The following is a 15,182-nucleotide window of genomic DNA, read 5'->3' on the forward strand; positions in this document are numbered from 1 at the left end:
GATCCATATTGATTATTGTTATTGTATTGTAGGTTTTCTATAGCAGCTACTCAAAATTGCCTGGAAGAATTGGGTAATAAATTTCATGATACACTTTGTGGGACACAAGAACTCCATGATATTGATATTTTCATTTTTCTGTTTGAATGTTGTTTAAGTAATACTGTTAAGTAATCATTCTAAGTCAAAAGTACTTGATAGATACATCCTTGTTGCAAGTGATTAAGGTTAAAATGCTATCTTTTCATATAAAAACCAAATAATTTGTGACACATTCACTCATCTCCAGTTTAGGAAAGTTACCAAAAATAGTGTTTAAACAATATAGTACATCTATTATGATGATCATATTTTATTGAAAATTGACTACACTAAAAAGTAAAATATATATGTTGCAATTTACATTTGGCCTTAAAAAATATGCAGTAAAATCTTGCCTCTGTGCTGGAATCCTGGTAGCAAAAGCATGTGACATGAAGGTGTTATTGTTTGTTTGTTTATAAGAATTGAATTTTTTATTGAATTAGGTTCATGTTTATGTGCTTTATGCATGCCATTTGGTATCAATTAAACTTATATATGTGGTCTTGAAATAATTTATATTCTTTATTGGTTTGGTCCAGAAATTACGGAATCTATTTTACATGCAGAAATGTATTTATCAAAAATTCCATAATTTAGTTCAGTTCCATTAAAAATAACATTTGAGATGTACATGTGTAGCAGTTCTGATATTTGTAGAGGCCAATATTAAGGAAATAAAATTTGCAATCACAACTAATAGCGTATTAATTTAATAGGAATTTGGAGTGCCTAAATCTTCTGCTAAATACTGGTGCAGACTTCAACAAAAAGGACAGATTTGGAAGGTAAGACATTCTAGATTTGTATATTTTAAAGGGCTGTTAAAAGTGTTGCAGAAGCAGCTTAGTGATATGTGACCAAGTCTGTGTTCCAGTTTAAATGGTTTTTTATGATATGATGTCTCTAATAAACTGTGTTTCAGCAAATGTTCTCAAAAGTCACAAACATATTTTGTTCATCGTGTTTTGTTAGGTAGGTGTTTAGTCTTGTTTTTAAAGACTTGAGTTTTATATTAAGCTGTAATTTTTATGAAGCTTTTTTCCTTATAACGTGGATCTAATGTGTTTAAATTGTTCTCATCCAAGGACATTGCTAATGTTTTCCAAATAATGTATTAGTCAAATCTATAAATCTGTTGCTATTTCTATGCTCTTTTATTAAAATACACAGTATTTTATTATAACTGCTTAACCTTTTTCCTTTCTTGATATCCATCCCTTTCTGTTTCCCTGTTTGAGGTCTGAACTCTTTTGGAATGACATTAATTTCTATTTTTAGTATAGGATTATTTAAGTTTAGATGGCAGGATCAGTACTCATGTAAAAATCTCACATCTCATAATGGAAAATATTATTTTCCAGGATGTCAACAGCAGGAGTAGGACTTAAGGAAAAAGTTATGGATCCAAAGTTGTATTTTGCTTTAAATTCCACTTCCATTATTTCCTGAGAAAGGAAATATCTGTCACAACTTTTGTCATCAAAAGTTGGGGTTTCCTGTTGGTTTGGATTTTGATTTAACATTCATGTTATATAGAGTAATTATTTCAGGAGATGGAAAAAATTAATTTAAAATGGAGAGAAATGGGAAAAAGACATTTTAAGGGAGAGGAAAGAGCCTGAGTATCTCCTCAAAATCGAGATATTTATAGCAGCAGTCTCTCTTTAAAAATAGAAAATTGAATTCTGAGTCATCTTGGTCCTTCTAAAATTTTAGCCAAACTGGCATATTTAGAAAATTGTTTATGTATTTGAAGCTGGGATACGTTTTCTCTGAGATTATACATCAGTACTAATATTTCATGGATTTGTTCTAAGAAGACAAGGTATATTTAGCAGTACCTCTGCTATGTCACTATAGTTTTCCTCTCTTAGGCAAAATTCTGATCTGTTTATTAAAAACATCTGTTTGTGCAATTGTTATATTTTATTTGTGCTATATTTAGTTGTTGTGCAGTTTTTAATTTGTCCATATTTTTCCATGTGGCTTAAAATTGCTTAACAGAAAACAGTATTTCTAATGTAAACTGGATTTCCCTCTATAAGTTTACACACGAAAATTCACATAAAGCTTCCTTTAATACAAAGTTTGTGCATATTTCGGCTGGCAAATAAATCCTCTATATATTGTTCAACATTATTAAGTGGTGCCTAGAAAATGGCCCTATTCTTTAGTACTGTAATGATGCATTCTTCACCAAAAATACTTGTTTAAAAATGTAAGGAGGATTTAAGTTTCACTTTATTTTGCTTTTTCTGTCTCTGTAATATTATTTTGCTGTTATTTACCATTGTACTTTTTATTTAAATGTGTACTAAAGAACTCCACTCCATTATGCTGCTGCCAATTGTAATTATCAGTGCCTGTTTGCCCTTGTGGGATCTGGAGCTAGTGTGAATGACCTTGATGAGAGGGGTTGTACACCTCTGCACTATGCAGCTGCATCAGACACAGATGGGAAGTAAGTAGCATGCTTTGTACTAAAGCCTTTCTCATTAGGATCATTTGAGCTGTGAATTTTGTGTGTGTTCTGCCTTCAGATTTGCTAAATGCATTTCTTGTATTTTTAAAGATGAAACTTGACAGTGATGTGTGCATTGTATATAAAAGACTTTATGTAACAAGTATTTCAGAAGAAAAAAATGAACAACAGAAAATGTATTGTAAAAATTTTATGTCCTGTAATGCAGATGTCCTAATTCAGGAATTAATTAGGAATAGAGTTCTTAATCCCATCTGCTGTGTAGAGGTTGCATAAATATCCTTTGTGGGGGTAGGGTCATTTCACCTTAAAATCAAATTCTGATGAAGGATGGATATTAACTTGACATTTCAATATAAATGCTTTATCTATTTGATGTTTGAGTAAACTAGAGTTGTAAGGCCAAACAAGACTATTTCTTGATAGTGGTTTTATTATATAGTTACACTTTTATTAATGAAATGCTTCCAGAATCTTCCATAAATCCACTGATCTCTTACATGTGTTTATTTTCTAACGAATGGTTATATTTGAAATATTTATTAATGACTTAAATGCTTGTATGCAAAGTGTATATAGATAGCACCAAACTGATGAGTTTACTTAAGCTCCAGACATTGTATATATTGAGGAGACAAGAAGAGCATCACTTGCTTGTGCACACAGCGACACCTTCCCTGGAGAAGTGCTGCTTCGTGCCAAATCATCTTGTTCTAATACAGCACCTTTTAAAGGGTGAGGTAGCAGTGGGAATGAGGTGGCATATAACTTACAGATTGGGTTTTGAAGGCTAAATAAAGAATACTTTCATGGCCATTTAACTTATATTTGAAGAATTTGCTTTTTTTATGTAAAGCCAAATTTCAAAATTAAATTGCTGCTTTTTAGAAATAATTTCAATTCCTGCTGGAGCTTGCTGGGATAATTTTACTTTAATTGCTCTCTTACAAGTTGAGCTAGGATTAATTTTAGCTTCACAGTTGCTCTGAAAACCTCCAAACTATAATGGTTCTTCAGATGACATCGTTTTGCCATCTGTCTTAAAAACGGCATGAGCAGGAATGATGATGACAATACTGCAGAGCTTTGTGAGGTAACTCAAAGCGTTGTCTATGGAGCCCATGGGCTGTTGCCCTTCTGATTAACATTTGAGTCTCTGGAAGACAGGCTGCAAAGCAGAATGGCCTGAGGGGAAGCTTTTTATATTGATGCAGCAAGATGATTAGTAACAGCTGGAAAATCAGTAGCAGCTCATTCAAAACAGGAATGAAGTTAAAAATGATTACTGGAATTGGAATATAAAGCCTGGGAAAAAACATGTCAGGAAACCATCTATATAAAATTCTAAAGATATTTATGTGTGCTTTTATGGTCTTTGTTCAGACATCTTTAAAGACAGATTTTAAAGACAGGGATGTTTTTGTTGAAAATTATTTTCCAGTTTATTCCTCTTTGAAAGTATTTCTTTTGTATCTTTAGCAAATGCCTTTGATCCAGAGCAAACACCAGTAAGCCCCATTTTGCCAAGACTAGAGAAAAAAACGTGATTTCAGAATGAGATAGAATAAGCAGCATCTTAGGGGAGAAAAAATGATGCTGCTTCTATGTTAGAATTTTCTAATGGACAGTACACCAATAAATATATGGGAAATAAATTTAATTTACCTGGGCTTTCAGAGAGTTTGATTAATCTCCTTTTTAAGAGACCTGTTGAGGACAGTTAAGTATGCGAAAAATGCAAAATTAGTCTCTCCTGGATGCAGAGAAACATCAAAAATAGTGATCTGGTTTGCACTGGAAAGATTGGATGCATGAGGATTTTTTGTAGACTTGGCTCCATGCAGTGTATTTAGTGTATTGTAGAAATTTAGGTAGCCAAAGCCAGTGACATGTAACATTTATTAATGAACCATGAGCATTAACACAAAATTACTGATTCAAATTAAAAACAAAGTTAGATGATTGGACAAATGAAATGTAAGAACTGTAATTCTTATTTAATGAGACAAATTGATTTGTCTTTGGGTTCTCAGAAATCTCATGCCATTTTAATTCAAATAAAAACATGCAAGCACAGTTGTCATTAATGAAATCCAGGCATTTGTTTATTGGGCAAATCAAACCTGAATTAATTGGTTAAAAACATAGATATGCTTTACAAGTAGCTTTTTATTACATATACTGAACTAGTTTTAAAGTTACTTGCATCCTATGTTACATATGTTATTCTTTAAAACTCAAGAGATTTTACCTTTTTCACTACATACTAAGTCCTTGTTTATGCTGGGCAAAAAATGATGGAAGTGAGAGTGCACCTCTGATAAAGAGGTATTCAGTGACCCCAGAGAGAAGAAGGGATGGTGACCTGTTGTACACTTCAGAATAACAAATGGCTTCACCAGCAGGTTCAAGGTCATGATAATGACTTTGGAAAATGTTGCTTAAATGATAGACAACATAAAATTATGAAACAGCAGAGCTATTGCTTGCAATCATGTAGTGTGCAAACACGGAGTCTCTTCGAAAACTAGGGGGAGAGTGAGCTGACTTGAATGCCCCTTTTCTCATCCTCCTGGCTGAGTGTCTATGGTTGAAACTGGGCTGATCATGTTCTGCCTTATAAATTTGTCTAATGAAAGTAAGGAATGGTAAGATATAAGTATGACAACAATAGAGTATTTACTGCATAAATAAATCAAAAAAATAGTGTCAGGTAGTGGAAGAGTGTGTATGTGTGTGTGTGTGTGTGTGTGTGTGTGTGTTACTTGTATGCTGCCGTGAAGAGCTCAGCTACTGCTTCTCTTCTTTCCCTGTAACAAACAGAAGAAGGGATTAATGCAGAAACACACACAAAATAGTAATCACTGATATTAGCAAAGATAACTGCAGTTAGCTAGAAGCAAAATAGCCATGAAATACTAGTTTTAACCAAGTCAGATAACTCAGAAGATGCAGGATGTCTGCAGAGAGGGATTATTTCAAATTTTGAAGCTTTGTGATTGACCTTTACATTTGATGTAATGAGGTAGGTTTCTCTAGTCCTAGCCAATATTGTACATTAAATCAGTGTCCCTGGGTGCTGTATTCTATTTTCCAGTTGAATTGGAACAATTTATCACTTAGCATTAAGTTGAAATTCAGCATTTAGATACATGGTTGCATATGTCAATTTGAATAGGTGCCTGGAATACTTACTAAGAAATGATGCCAACCCTGGGATCCGCGACAAACAAGGATACAATGCAGTTCATTATTCAGCTGCTTATGGTCATCGCTTGTGTCTTGAATTGGTAAGAAAACATCTCAGAGATGAAAGGTATAAAAGCTGCTCTTACAGGGTGTGATGGAGAGGCCAGGGGACTCCTCCACCTCGGCTGTCAGCCAGGTCAATACTGGTTTTCAGCCTCTGCAGATAAATTTAAGCATTTGGTATTCCTAAAGTAGAAGCAAGGTGAGGAGCTAAGATGCCAGATACTGGCTTAAAAAGATGAAAACTTCTCAGATGAAAAGATAACTGGTTGAGGATGTGGGATATTAGTTTTGGTTTGTTTCTGAATTTAGACTACACTACTAATATTTTTTGCTGGTGGCTGAAATAAAATAACCGCAAGTTATCCCATTGAGAACTGTAGGAAATTTCATGAATGTCATTTGAAGGGAGCAAATGAAAATGTGGGGAAAACCTGTAAAGAAAGGGTGCCTTATAAAATAGTTCATGCAGTTACAGTAACTGCTGGCCACATAATAGAATTTCAGATAATCAAGCCATAGCTAGTTTTTTATTGCTCCCTTTGCAAAAATATGTGTATGTTATTTGATATGCTATGTTTTACAACTTCAGTCTTTTTATTAAAATTGCACTTTTATATTTTAATGTATTCAAACATGAATTGTGAATGTTTTTAATTACAGATTGCAAGCGAAACGCCTCTAGATGTTGTAAGTGTATTATTTCTCACTTTTTAAGTACTACTATGGAGCAAAAGGGAACATGTAGTTTTTAAAAGACTGCTTATTTTTTAGACTTATTCAACCATTTCCTCAATGTATGAATGTATTATTTAATTTCAACTACAATTTAGATTTAATTGGAATTTTAAAACAGGAAATTATTTTTTAAGCCATGTGGTTTTTTACTTAAACAGTTGGATGACCATGATATAAAAGTGTGATAGCGAAAATGTCATTTGAATCTATTTGGTGTTCTTCAAACACTTCAAATGTTTTAATTCTACTAATGTACTCAGTTAAATAATGATCTTGAAAAAGAGCCAGAATTAAAACTTCAGAACACATCTGAAAGTCACAAATATAAATGTATATACATAGATATTTTAATGCTATAACACTTTTGCTTTTCTTGGGTCTGTTTTTTCTCTCTGAGAAATGTTTTCTTGTTCTGAGAAATCCATCCTGCCTTCTGGCCTTTCATACTGTTTTCTTGCTGACTTATTGCCCAATCAAAATGCTTACTTGGGTGATGTTTGGGACTTGGTTTTTTTCCTACTGCTGCTACTTTCACCTGTCCTTGTCTTCCCTTTGTATTCATCTTACATATTGCTACTTCAGAAAAAATAATAATTTTATTTTAGTTTCTGATTGAAGTATTGCATTATTATGCAAAGTTAAACTACTGGGCTTGGAACATGAATATGAGGGAGGTGTTGCAGTTGATTCAAACTCTGTAAAAGGTTGAAGATCAGGAGGTGTGTAATTCTGTACTATTCTTCCTATTTTTTCCCCTTTATTTTTCGATCTGTGTGTATGGGAAACTGTAGCAATTACTGCTGAGTGTTTTCAAAGGTGAGGGGTTTTTGCACTCACTCTGACTTTCTCTCTCTAAGCTGATGGAAACATCAGGTACTGACATGCTGAATGACTCGGACAACAGAGCGCCTATAAGTCCTCTGCATTTAGCTGTAAGTGCTTAGTTCTTTAGTGATGACAGCTCATCTGTTGGCAAACAGTTGTTGCACAGGTTTATTCATTCTGGATTTTTTCAAAATGGGTTAATAACAATAAACAAAATGCAAACATATGTACTAATATTCCTGGATGAGATATACAGGATGTTTTTTGCATTTCACTTGAAACTTGGTTCATGGAACAGCTTTCATGTGGAATCTTCTGATTAAAATTTATGCTAATGAAACTTTTACAAGACTTGTTCTATGAGTAGTTACGACTTTTTTAATCATTACACTGTTTTGCTCTCATAATTGTTCAGTGTGAGAAATGTTTGTCCTCAATACTTTAAGAAAGATTTGCACAAGGAGCAATGTAGGACAGTGATGAAATTCTGTCTATACAAAAATATTCAAAATACAGAGTAACCAGCTCAATGTGTAGCTTTGATCTTTTCAGTGAATTTAAAGGAAATGAAAAACCACACTGTACTTTCTGCAAATAGAGTAAGTCTCATGCAGTACCATATATGTATATCTACACATCTCCAAAGTAAAAAATAATCTTTGATAGTGGTAAATGAAAGCTATTTGTAGTGCATTCTTATTACAGGCGCTTTTATTTTTAATAGTTGATGTAAAAAGCTAAAAGGAATTACTTAAGTTTGCCTGTGTTCCTCACTTGAAATAATATGAGGATGATGTAACTACAACATAGAGCAATGAAACGTGCAGTAGTCAAAATACTGTTCTTTATGCAGATTGAAGACAGATGATTTTCTGAGAGTAGTTGCAGTTGCTGACTGAAAGGATAAAATAGAAAAAGCCCACCAACCCTCTTGCTGAAATTGTGGAGTTTTTTTAATTAGTCGTAACTGTTGTAACTACTTATGTGCTGCATCAGTTGCTCTTCTACATGCTAAAATAAGAATAGTGTCTTTACAATTTCATTTATGTGGTTCTGGCAAGAAAGGGAAAAATGCTAAGGATGGGAAAATTGAAGGATTTTCTTATTCTTGTAGGCCTATCATGGCCACCATCAAGCTCTGGAAGTGCTGGTACAGTCACTGCTGGACCTTGATGTGAGGAATAACAATGGAAGGACACCACTGGATCTTGCTGCCTTTAAGGGACACGTGGAATGTGTAGATGTGCTCATTAATCAGGGAGCATCAATCTTGGTGAAAGATTATGTTGTAAAGAGGACCCCAATTCATGCTGCAGGTATGTGCTAGCCACTAACCTCTAAAATTTTGGGTTTTGAAGTGGATAATCTGTTTAGAAGTCTCTGTCATTAATGTTCTAAGAAATAATGTTTAGGAATAGAGGATGACTTTTAAGGTATATGCTGTGCTGAGAAAGGTGTAGCAAAAGAGTTGCGGACAGGAACCAGTATTAATCCAATAAACCAGCTGAGCCCGAGGAGTGCTGTTCCACACTTCCCTCTGGAAGGGTGCATTGTCCTTGTCCATACAGCTGGCTGTGCTGACAGGTGTCAAGTGACATGTCCCTGCTTCTCTCCTCGTCTTTCATGCAGCCCAAACTGCAGGGCCAAATTTAGATAGGCAAATTGCCTGTCTTGGCAGTAAAATACTTCTAAAATTACTGGAGTCTTGGAGAATTTTGACAGTTTGAGAGGAGACATGAAAACTTACTTTGATTTTTTTCCAAGGATTTAAAGGACTCCTGAGCATTTTCAAAATAACAGCAATCCTTTGCAGTATTTTCTTGCTGACTTTCCTAGAAAACATCTCTAGGCCTGCCTTTCTCTGAGTCCAGAATCCACACTATAGTCTTATTTTTATCTCGCGTTGAAAACAGTCTTATTAAATTTGACTTTTATAGTAATGGTGTTACAGAAGTGCTGCAGTTAAAAAGAGCATTATGTACAAAACACCGTCATTCTAACCACTTAATTTGTTGTCCATGAGCACAAGCTGCATTATTCTATTTGATTTAGCTTTCCTAACTTGTGTTAGCATGTCTGTCAGCTACAGAAACATGAACTGTTGCTGTGCTTCTGTGGGCTGAATACTGCAGCTGTAGGTCAGAAATAATTTCCCTTCCAAGAAGCAATCATTTATCTTTCATGAGTTGCATTTAAATGAGATTTCTCAATTTTCTGTTTGTTCTTTTTCCATTTTTTTAAACTGCTTGGTTTATTACATCTATGCATTACATTTCCTTCCCCTTTCTAAATGTGATTTCCATTATTATTTTATAACTATGTACATGCTACACTTGCTAATAAAATCTGACTATGATTTGCTAGGTATGTGTTTACCTGTGCCTTAAAACAGGCAAAAATTATGCTAATTCCTATACTGAAATGTTCCTTCTTGTGTATGTTGTATAAGCATATATTCCAATTACTTTTAATATGTGCAACTTCATTTATATGTAAAAAAAAAAAATCTGCTGGCAATTGATGGTTGGAATCAGTTGCTTCTAACACTGTAGTTGAGAATACCTGATTTCTGAAATTATTTTCTATTGTTCATATTTTAATTTAAGTTATAACAATGGTCCAGCTGTATGGTGGGTTTTCAGGCTAATGGGTTTTAGTCTGAGCAGGTTGCCATCCTGTTTGAACTCTCTACTCAAAGGCAATTAATGTAAACCCCATATTTTTATAATGTTTTACAGCTACAAATGGTCATTCAGAATGTTTGCGGCTATTGATAGGAAATGCAGAACCACAGAATGCAGTGGACATTCAAGATGGAAATGGACAGTGAGTTTCAGTGATGGACATTCTGCTCTACACAAGTTATTGCATTTCATAAAAGAAAAACCAAGTATTTTACAGTAGTTATTTTTAACTTAATTTAAAAGGAGATTATTGCAATAAACAAAAGTTGGGAGTGAAAAATGTTCTTGTTCAGTTGGAAGGGAACTAAAATGTGTCTTACTGCCCAAATACTGAGAAAATGAATTCTAGTTACTTAATCAGGACTTCTGAATTGGGGGTGTTAATTTGTTTTCTGGAATCTAAAAAGCGAATGAGTGGAAGGTCATTGATGATGTAAATCTTAAGTGTTGCCTGGAAGGATAGCAGTTGTTATACTTGAGCTGAGTGCTAGTCTGTTAAATTTCCAAATGTAAATATCCACTTCATTTCTGTCTCTGCTTAGGACTCCTTTGATGTTGTCAGTTCTCAATGGGCACACCGACTGCGTTTATTCACTCCTTAACAAAGGAGCAAATGTAGATGCCAAAGATAAGTGGGGAAGAACAGCATTACATAGAGGGGTAAGAGATTATTCCCTTTCTTTCCTTTCCATTTTCCTACATGCCAATTTCAGATAAAGACTTCATATGTAGTGTTAATGAATTTCTCATTATTCCCCTCTTGCCATTTTAATTTTTAATTGTATTTTTAGTTGCACTGAAAAGATGGCTTCTGCCTGTTTACTACCTACCCTCAGAATTCCTTTGGATTTCTAGAACCTCCTAATCTTGCTGTAAAGTGTTGACTGGAGAGGTCCTAGAGTAAGCTTTTTGTTCAGGGGAGGTAGTGTTAATGGGAGGAAGAAAAGCATGATGCAAGCCACATGCCAAGTATTTTGTTTGTAGTGTCTGCCAGATAAGACAGTTGAATGAGCCCTAGAGATTAGTAGTTCATTCAGTGTTATCCCAAGAAAATATTCTGTTATCAGTATTACAATACATTTCTATTTTCCCAAGAGAATGGCTGATTTCAGAAGCAAAAATAACTTATTATGCTTATTTTGTTATGCCTTAAAAATGGAAGAATTTGCCTGAGGTTTGCTTGCTTGAGTTCTACACCTTGGCTTATATACATGAATATTTTCAAACTAGCCCTTTCCTGTCTCCCTCTCACAGGCAGTTACCGGGCATGAGGAATGTGTGGAAGCTTTGCTTCAACATGGTGCTAAGTCCTTACTACGAGACTGTAGGGGACGGACCCCCATCCACTTGTCAGCTGCGTGTGGCCATATAGGTGTTCTGGGAGCTCTCCTGCAGTCAGCTACTTCTGTGGATGCAGCACCTGCGATGGCAGACAATCACGGCTATACATCACTGCACTGGGCCTGCTATAATGGTAAAATGCATTCAAATACATCTCTAAATCTGTTTGTTGATATTGGGGTAGAAGTTATTAATACTTACAAAAGCAACATATAAAGTCTGTCCTCTTTTAGTTTGTTTCAGTGAATGAGAGAAAGTGACAGACACAATGTCTTGAAGAGAAATGTATTAACATCTAATACATAATAAGAGATGTTTACTTTTGTCCTACATTTTTTTCATATACTGCCTTAGTTTTATGCCTCAAGGAGTCTTTAAAAGAAAGTCAGCATAGTGCCTTTGAATAGAAATGTGCCGCACATCCCAAAAAAATAACCTTCATAGGGAGGAATGGTTTCAGATTAAATCTGTCCTTAAACTTGCTTCATATCAACTATGGTAGGCATAAGAAACTCAAGTATATAAAAGTGATTCAATAAGAATTTCGTTTATTCTTCACTGATCATTTCATGGGTTTGAGAGTGAGGGAGGCCTTAAAATGTAGAAAAATCATTCAGTTCCTTTGCTAAAGATTTTGTTCTGTGTGTTCATTTAGAATGTAGCAGAGGTTGTTTTTTATTTCATCTCTGAGTGACATGATAAAGAAAAAAAGAAGTAGTAAAGAGATTAGACCTTCATTTTACCTTTTATTATTAAGTGAATAACTGCTGAGCTGAACTGGGTGATAATTTCAACTAAATGTGGAACAAAAATAAACTTTAAATGGTGCAGTTGTTTTCATGTAGACAAAGTGGTGAATGTACAGAAGAGTTTGAAATGTGGAGGTGTTTCCTCCACACAGAATTGAAGTGTTTTAGATGTTCTTCAGACAGCATGAGATACCTGCCTTCTAAGTTCATAAAGTTTAGAGTGTTACATGTCAGTTTGATTTTCAGGATTCTAAGAATGTATTGGTTCCTAAATGTAGCCCTGTTGAATATAACTAGCCTTTCTTTCAAACTTTCAAATACAATACTGCTTAATCTAATTTAGATGCATATTTTTCATTGTAAACCATAGTTAAACCCTTTCCTTTCTTTCCAATACCTAACTTTTACATTTGCTTTAGGTCACGACAGTTGTGTAGAGCTGCTCCTGGAACAGGAAGTTTTTCAGAAAATGGAAGGAAGTTCTTTCAGTCCCTTGCATTGTGCTGTGTAAGGAAGTGCAAAATTATTCTTCATAAATTTCACTGCTGTATTTAACAAAAGATTTATCATTCTGTAAATAACAGTCTGTTTAATTCATTATAGGATAAATGACAATGAAGGTGCTGCAGAAATGTTAATTGATACACTAGGTGCTGGTATTGTCAATTCCACAGATTCAAAAGGAAGGTAAGAGTGTAAATGCAGAAAGAATGTTTGTAATGTCATACAGTGGCTGTGCTAAACTCTTCAGTCATTTGGGGTTTTGTATTTGCTGCTTATGTTAATTCCTCATTCCCCTGGTTTTATTCTTTGAAGGTTTTTTTATATCCTGTGCTAGAAATAAATTTTAGATTTTTAAAATCCTGTTCTGATTCAGTAAACTTGAATTGGCTTTTTATTATACAGGCAAGTTAGAGCATGTTTTAAACTTTATCCCTTTGTGGATAGAGTTTTATGCATCTTTTATTTTTTCTGAATCAAATTGTATTTCTGTTATAAACTACGGGGGTGGAGTTATTTGAAACCAGAAAGGCAGCAGTCACAACTCCAGAAATACTGATTGCAAAGGATCAGTGGGAGAGACTGCCCAGTCTTCTTTATTTGTAGGATCACAGCCAGGGATGCCCCTTTGAATACAGCAGAAAACATGGCTGAACATGGCCATATTGTCTTTTGATCTGTTGTAGAACTCCTCTGCATGCAGCAGCTTTTACAGATCACGTTGAGTGTCTACAGCTTCTGCTTGGTCACAGTGCTCAAGTAAATGCTGTAGATTCTTCTGGGAAAACACCTTTAATGATGGCTGCAGAAAATGGACAGACGAATACAGTTGGTAAAGAGAAAGCTTTATCTATTTCTGCTCTTAACTTTATTGATCTTACTGTGGGTGAAGTAGCCTTAACATTCCTGTGAATATATTTTTGTCAAAATTCTATTTTCATTTTGCACAAATGTAAGCCATTTAGATTTTAAGCAATATGCTTTCAGTTAATACAAGTCTTTATTTCCCCAGAGGTGCTGGTTAGCAGTGCTAAGGCTGATCTGACTTTGCAAGACAGTTTTAAGAACACAGCACTCCATTTGGCTTGCAGCAAGGTGTGTGCATGGTCTGACTTATCAGTGCTGAGCTTTGTGTTATCAAGCACTGTTTGAAAGTACTGTTACTTTGAAAAAGCACTCAAAGCAATTAGTGAAGAATATTTGGTGTGTGACAGATGTTTGTTCTGTGTTAAGGGTCATGAAACTAGTGCCTTGTTAATACTGGAGAAGATTACGGATAGAAACCTCATCAATGCCACCAATGCAGCCTTGCAAACGTACGTATCAGCAGTGAGGGTATTTGAAAGATGAGTTCTTGGTGTGTATCTTGCTCATAAAGAGGAATACTTTTCAGAATTTTTTTTTTAAATTCATTGTTAATAGGTACCAAGAGTTGAACCAACTTGGAATTGAAATGGTGTTTTGCTCCTATTTAAAGCTCGAAATATTTTGTTTCTAGTGGGTGAATGGGATGATAAATAAAACTTACATTATTGGGATTCCTGTGTGGAGTTACTGCAATCCTCTGAGATTTCCTGTAAGCCAAGATTTTTCTATTTTAAAAATTATCCAGTTTTTCAGTTAAAAATCAATTTATTTAACAACTTGAGGCAAACTAAGACTTGGTCTTCAAAGATAACTACTTTTAAAAAAAACTGCCTGAAGTGTGCTTTTATTCTTCAGCATGCTTTCTGTTTCATGTTTCAAGGATGAAACATTATTTCCTATTAAATATCGTGGAGAATACACTATTCTTAAACCTTCCTGAAGATCTTCTCTCATTAAACGTACTTGGTTAGCCCAGATCAGAAGGAAACCTTAGAAATGTATGGTATGTCATACCAATCAGGATGGGTTACTAAAATGACTCTTCTGCATTTTTTTCCTTTTAGAGAATGCATTTGTGTTACAGGCAGTACTTGACACACAATGTGTAGCTGAGTTATGCACATGAATTATTAGACTGCTGTAGTATTGCAATCACAGACCATTTAGGAAAAAGAAAAAACCAAAAAACCCTTACACTGGAACTTGTAAGCAACTCACATATTATTCTGGCCTTACAGCCCGTCTGGAATCTTGCCATATTCACTCTTACAGTGCTTCCAAGTATTCCCTGAGATCTGCTTGAATTAAGGAGTTAAAATAGTAAGAATTCTTCCTTTGCTTTTGCTGCTCACCGTGGCGCACCTCAGGCAGCATGAAATAACCAGAAAGTAGGAAAGGATTGATTGCCTCCTTTCTGGCTTGAAGCAAGGATGTCTTGAGAGAAGGAAAAGCAAAAATGAGATGGGAACAGTTATGGGAAAGTATGCTACCACAGGCTCATGTAATTCCACCCACGTGCCTTGGCTCAAATAGTCTGATCAAGAGATGTCATGGGATAAAATAGGTACACATTTGCACCTCCATGAAGTGTTTATATAAATTGCAAGGTTTTAACAGTTGTTTAAAATATTACTGCTTTAGCAAATGTTTAATAATTAAGTT

General features: G+C 34.7%; 1 protein-coding gene across 5 annotated transcripts in view; it reads left to right on the top strand.

Annotated features, from left to right (window-relative positions):
• ANKRD28 (ankyrin repeat domain 28) overlaps positions 1 to 15,182 on the top strand; it is a 119,061-nt gene that overhangs the window by 95,560 nt on the left and 8,319 nt on the right. For all 5 annotated transcript variants that reach the window (XR_004240084.1, XM_032108689.1, XM_032108680.1 and 2 more), the window contains 14 exons: positions 801 to 869; positions 2,405 to 2,545; positions 5,745 to 5,856; positions 6,479 to 6,505; positions 7,411 to 7,485; positions 8,493 to 8,694; positions 10,117 to 10,204; positions 10,605 to 10,722; positions 11,317 to 11,536; positions 12,572 to 12,659; positions 12,756 to 12,839; positions 13,340 to 13,485; positions 13,666 to 13,748; positions 13,887 to 13,969. Coding sequence is in view for 4 of the 5 variants with exons in the window: in XM_032108689.1 (XP_031964580.1) it covers positions 801 to 869; positions 2,405 to 2,545; positions 5,745 to 5,856; positions 6,479 to 6,505; positions 7,411 to 7,485; positions 8,493 to 8,694; positions 10,117 to 10,204; positions 10,605 to 10,722; positions 11,317 to 11,536; positions 12,572 to 12,659; positions 12,756 to 12,839; positions 13,340 to 13,485; positions 13,666 to 13,748; positions 13,887 to 13,969 (1,536 nt within the window). In the remaining variant the exon portion in view is untranslated. The remainder of the gene's footprint in view (positions 1 to 800; positions 870 to 2,404; positions 2,546 to 5,744; positions 5,857 to 6,478; positions 6,506 to 7,410; positions 7,486 to 8,492; positions 8,695 to 10,116; positions 10,205 to 10,604; positions 10,723 to 11,316; positions 11,537 to 12,571; positions 12,660 to 12,755; positions 12,840 to 13,339; positions 13,486 to 13,665; positions 13,749 to 13,886; positions 13,970 to 15,182) is intronic.

This window comes from Corvus moneduloides, chromosome 1 (assembly GCF_009650955.1).
Source record: "Corvus moneduloides isolate bCorMon1 chromosome 1, bCorMon1.pri, whole genome shotgun sequence".
In the NCBI taxonomy this organism is placed as follows: domain Eukaryota; kingdom Metazoa; phylum Chordata; class Aves; order Passeriformes; family Corvidae; genus Corvus; species Corvus moneduloides.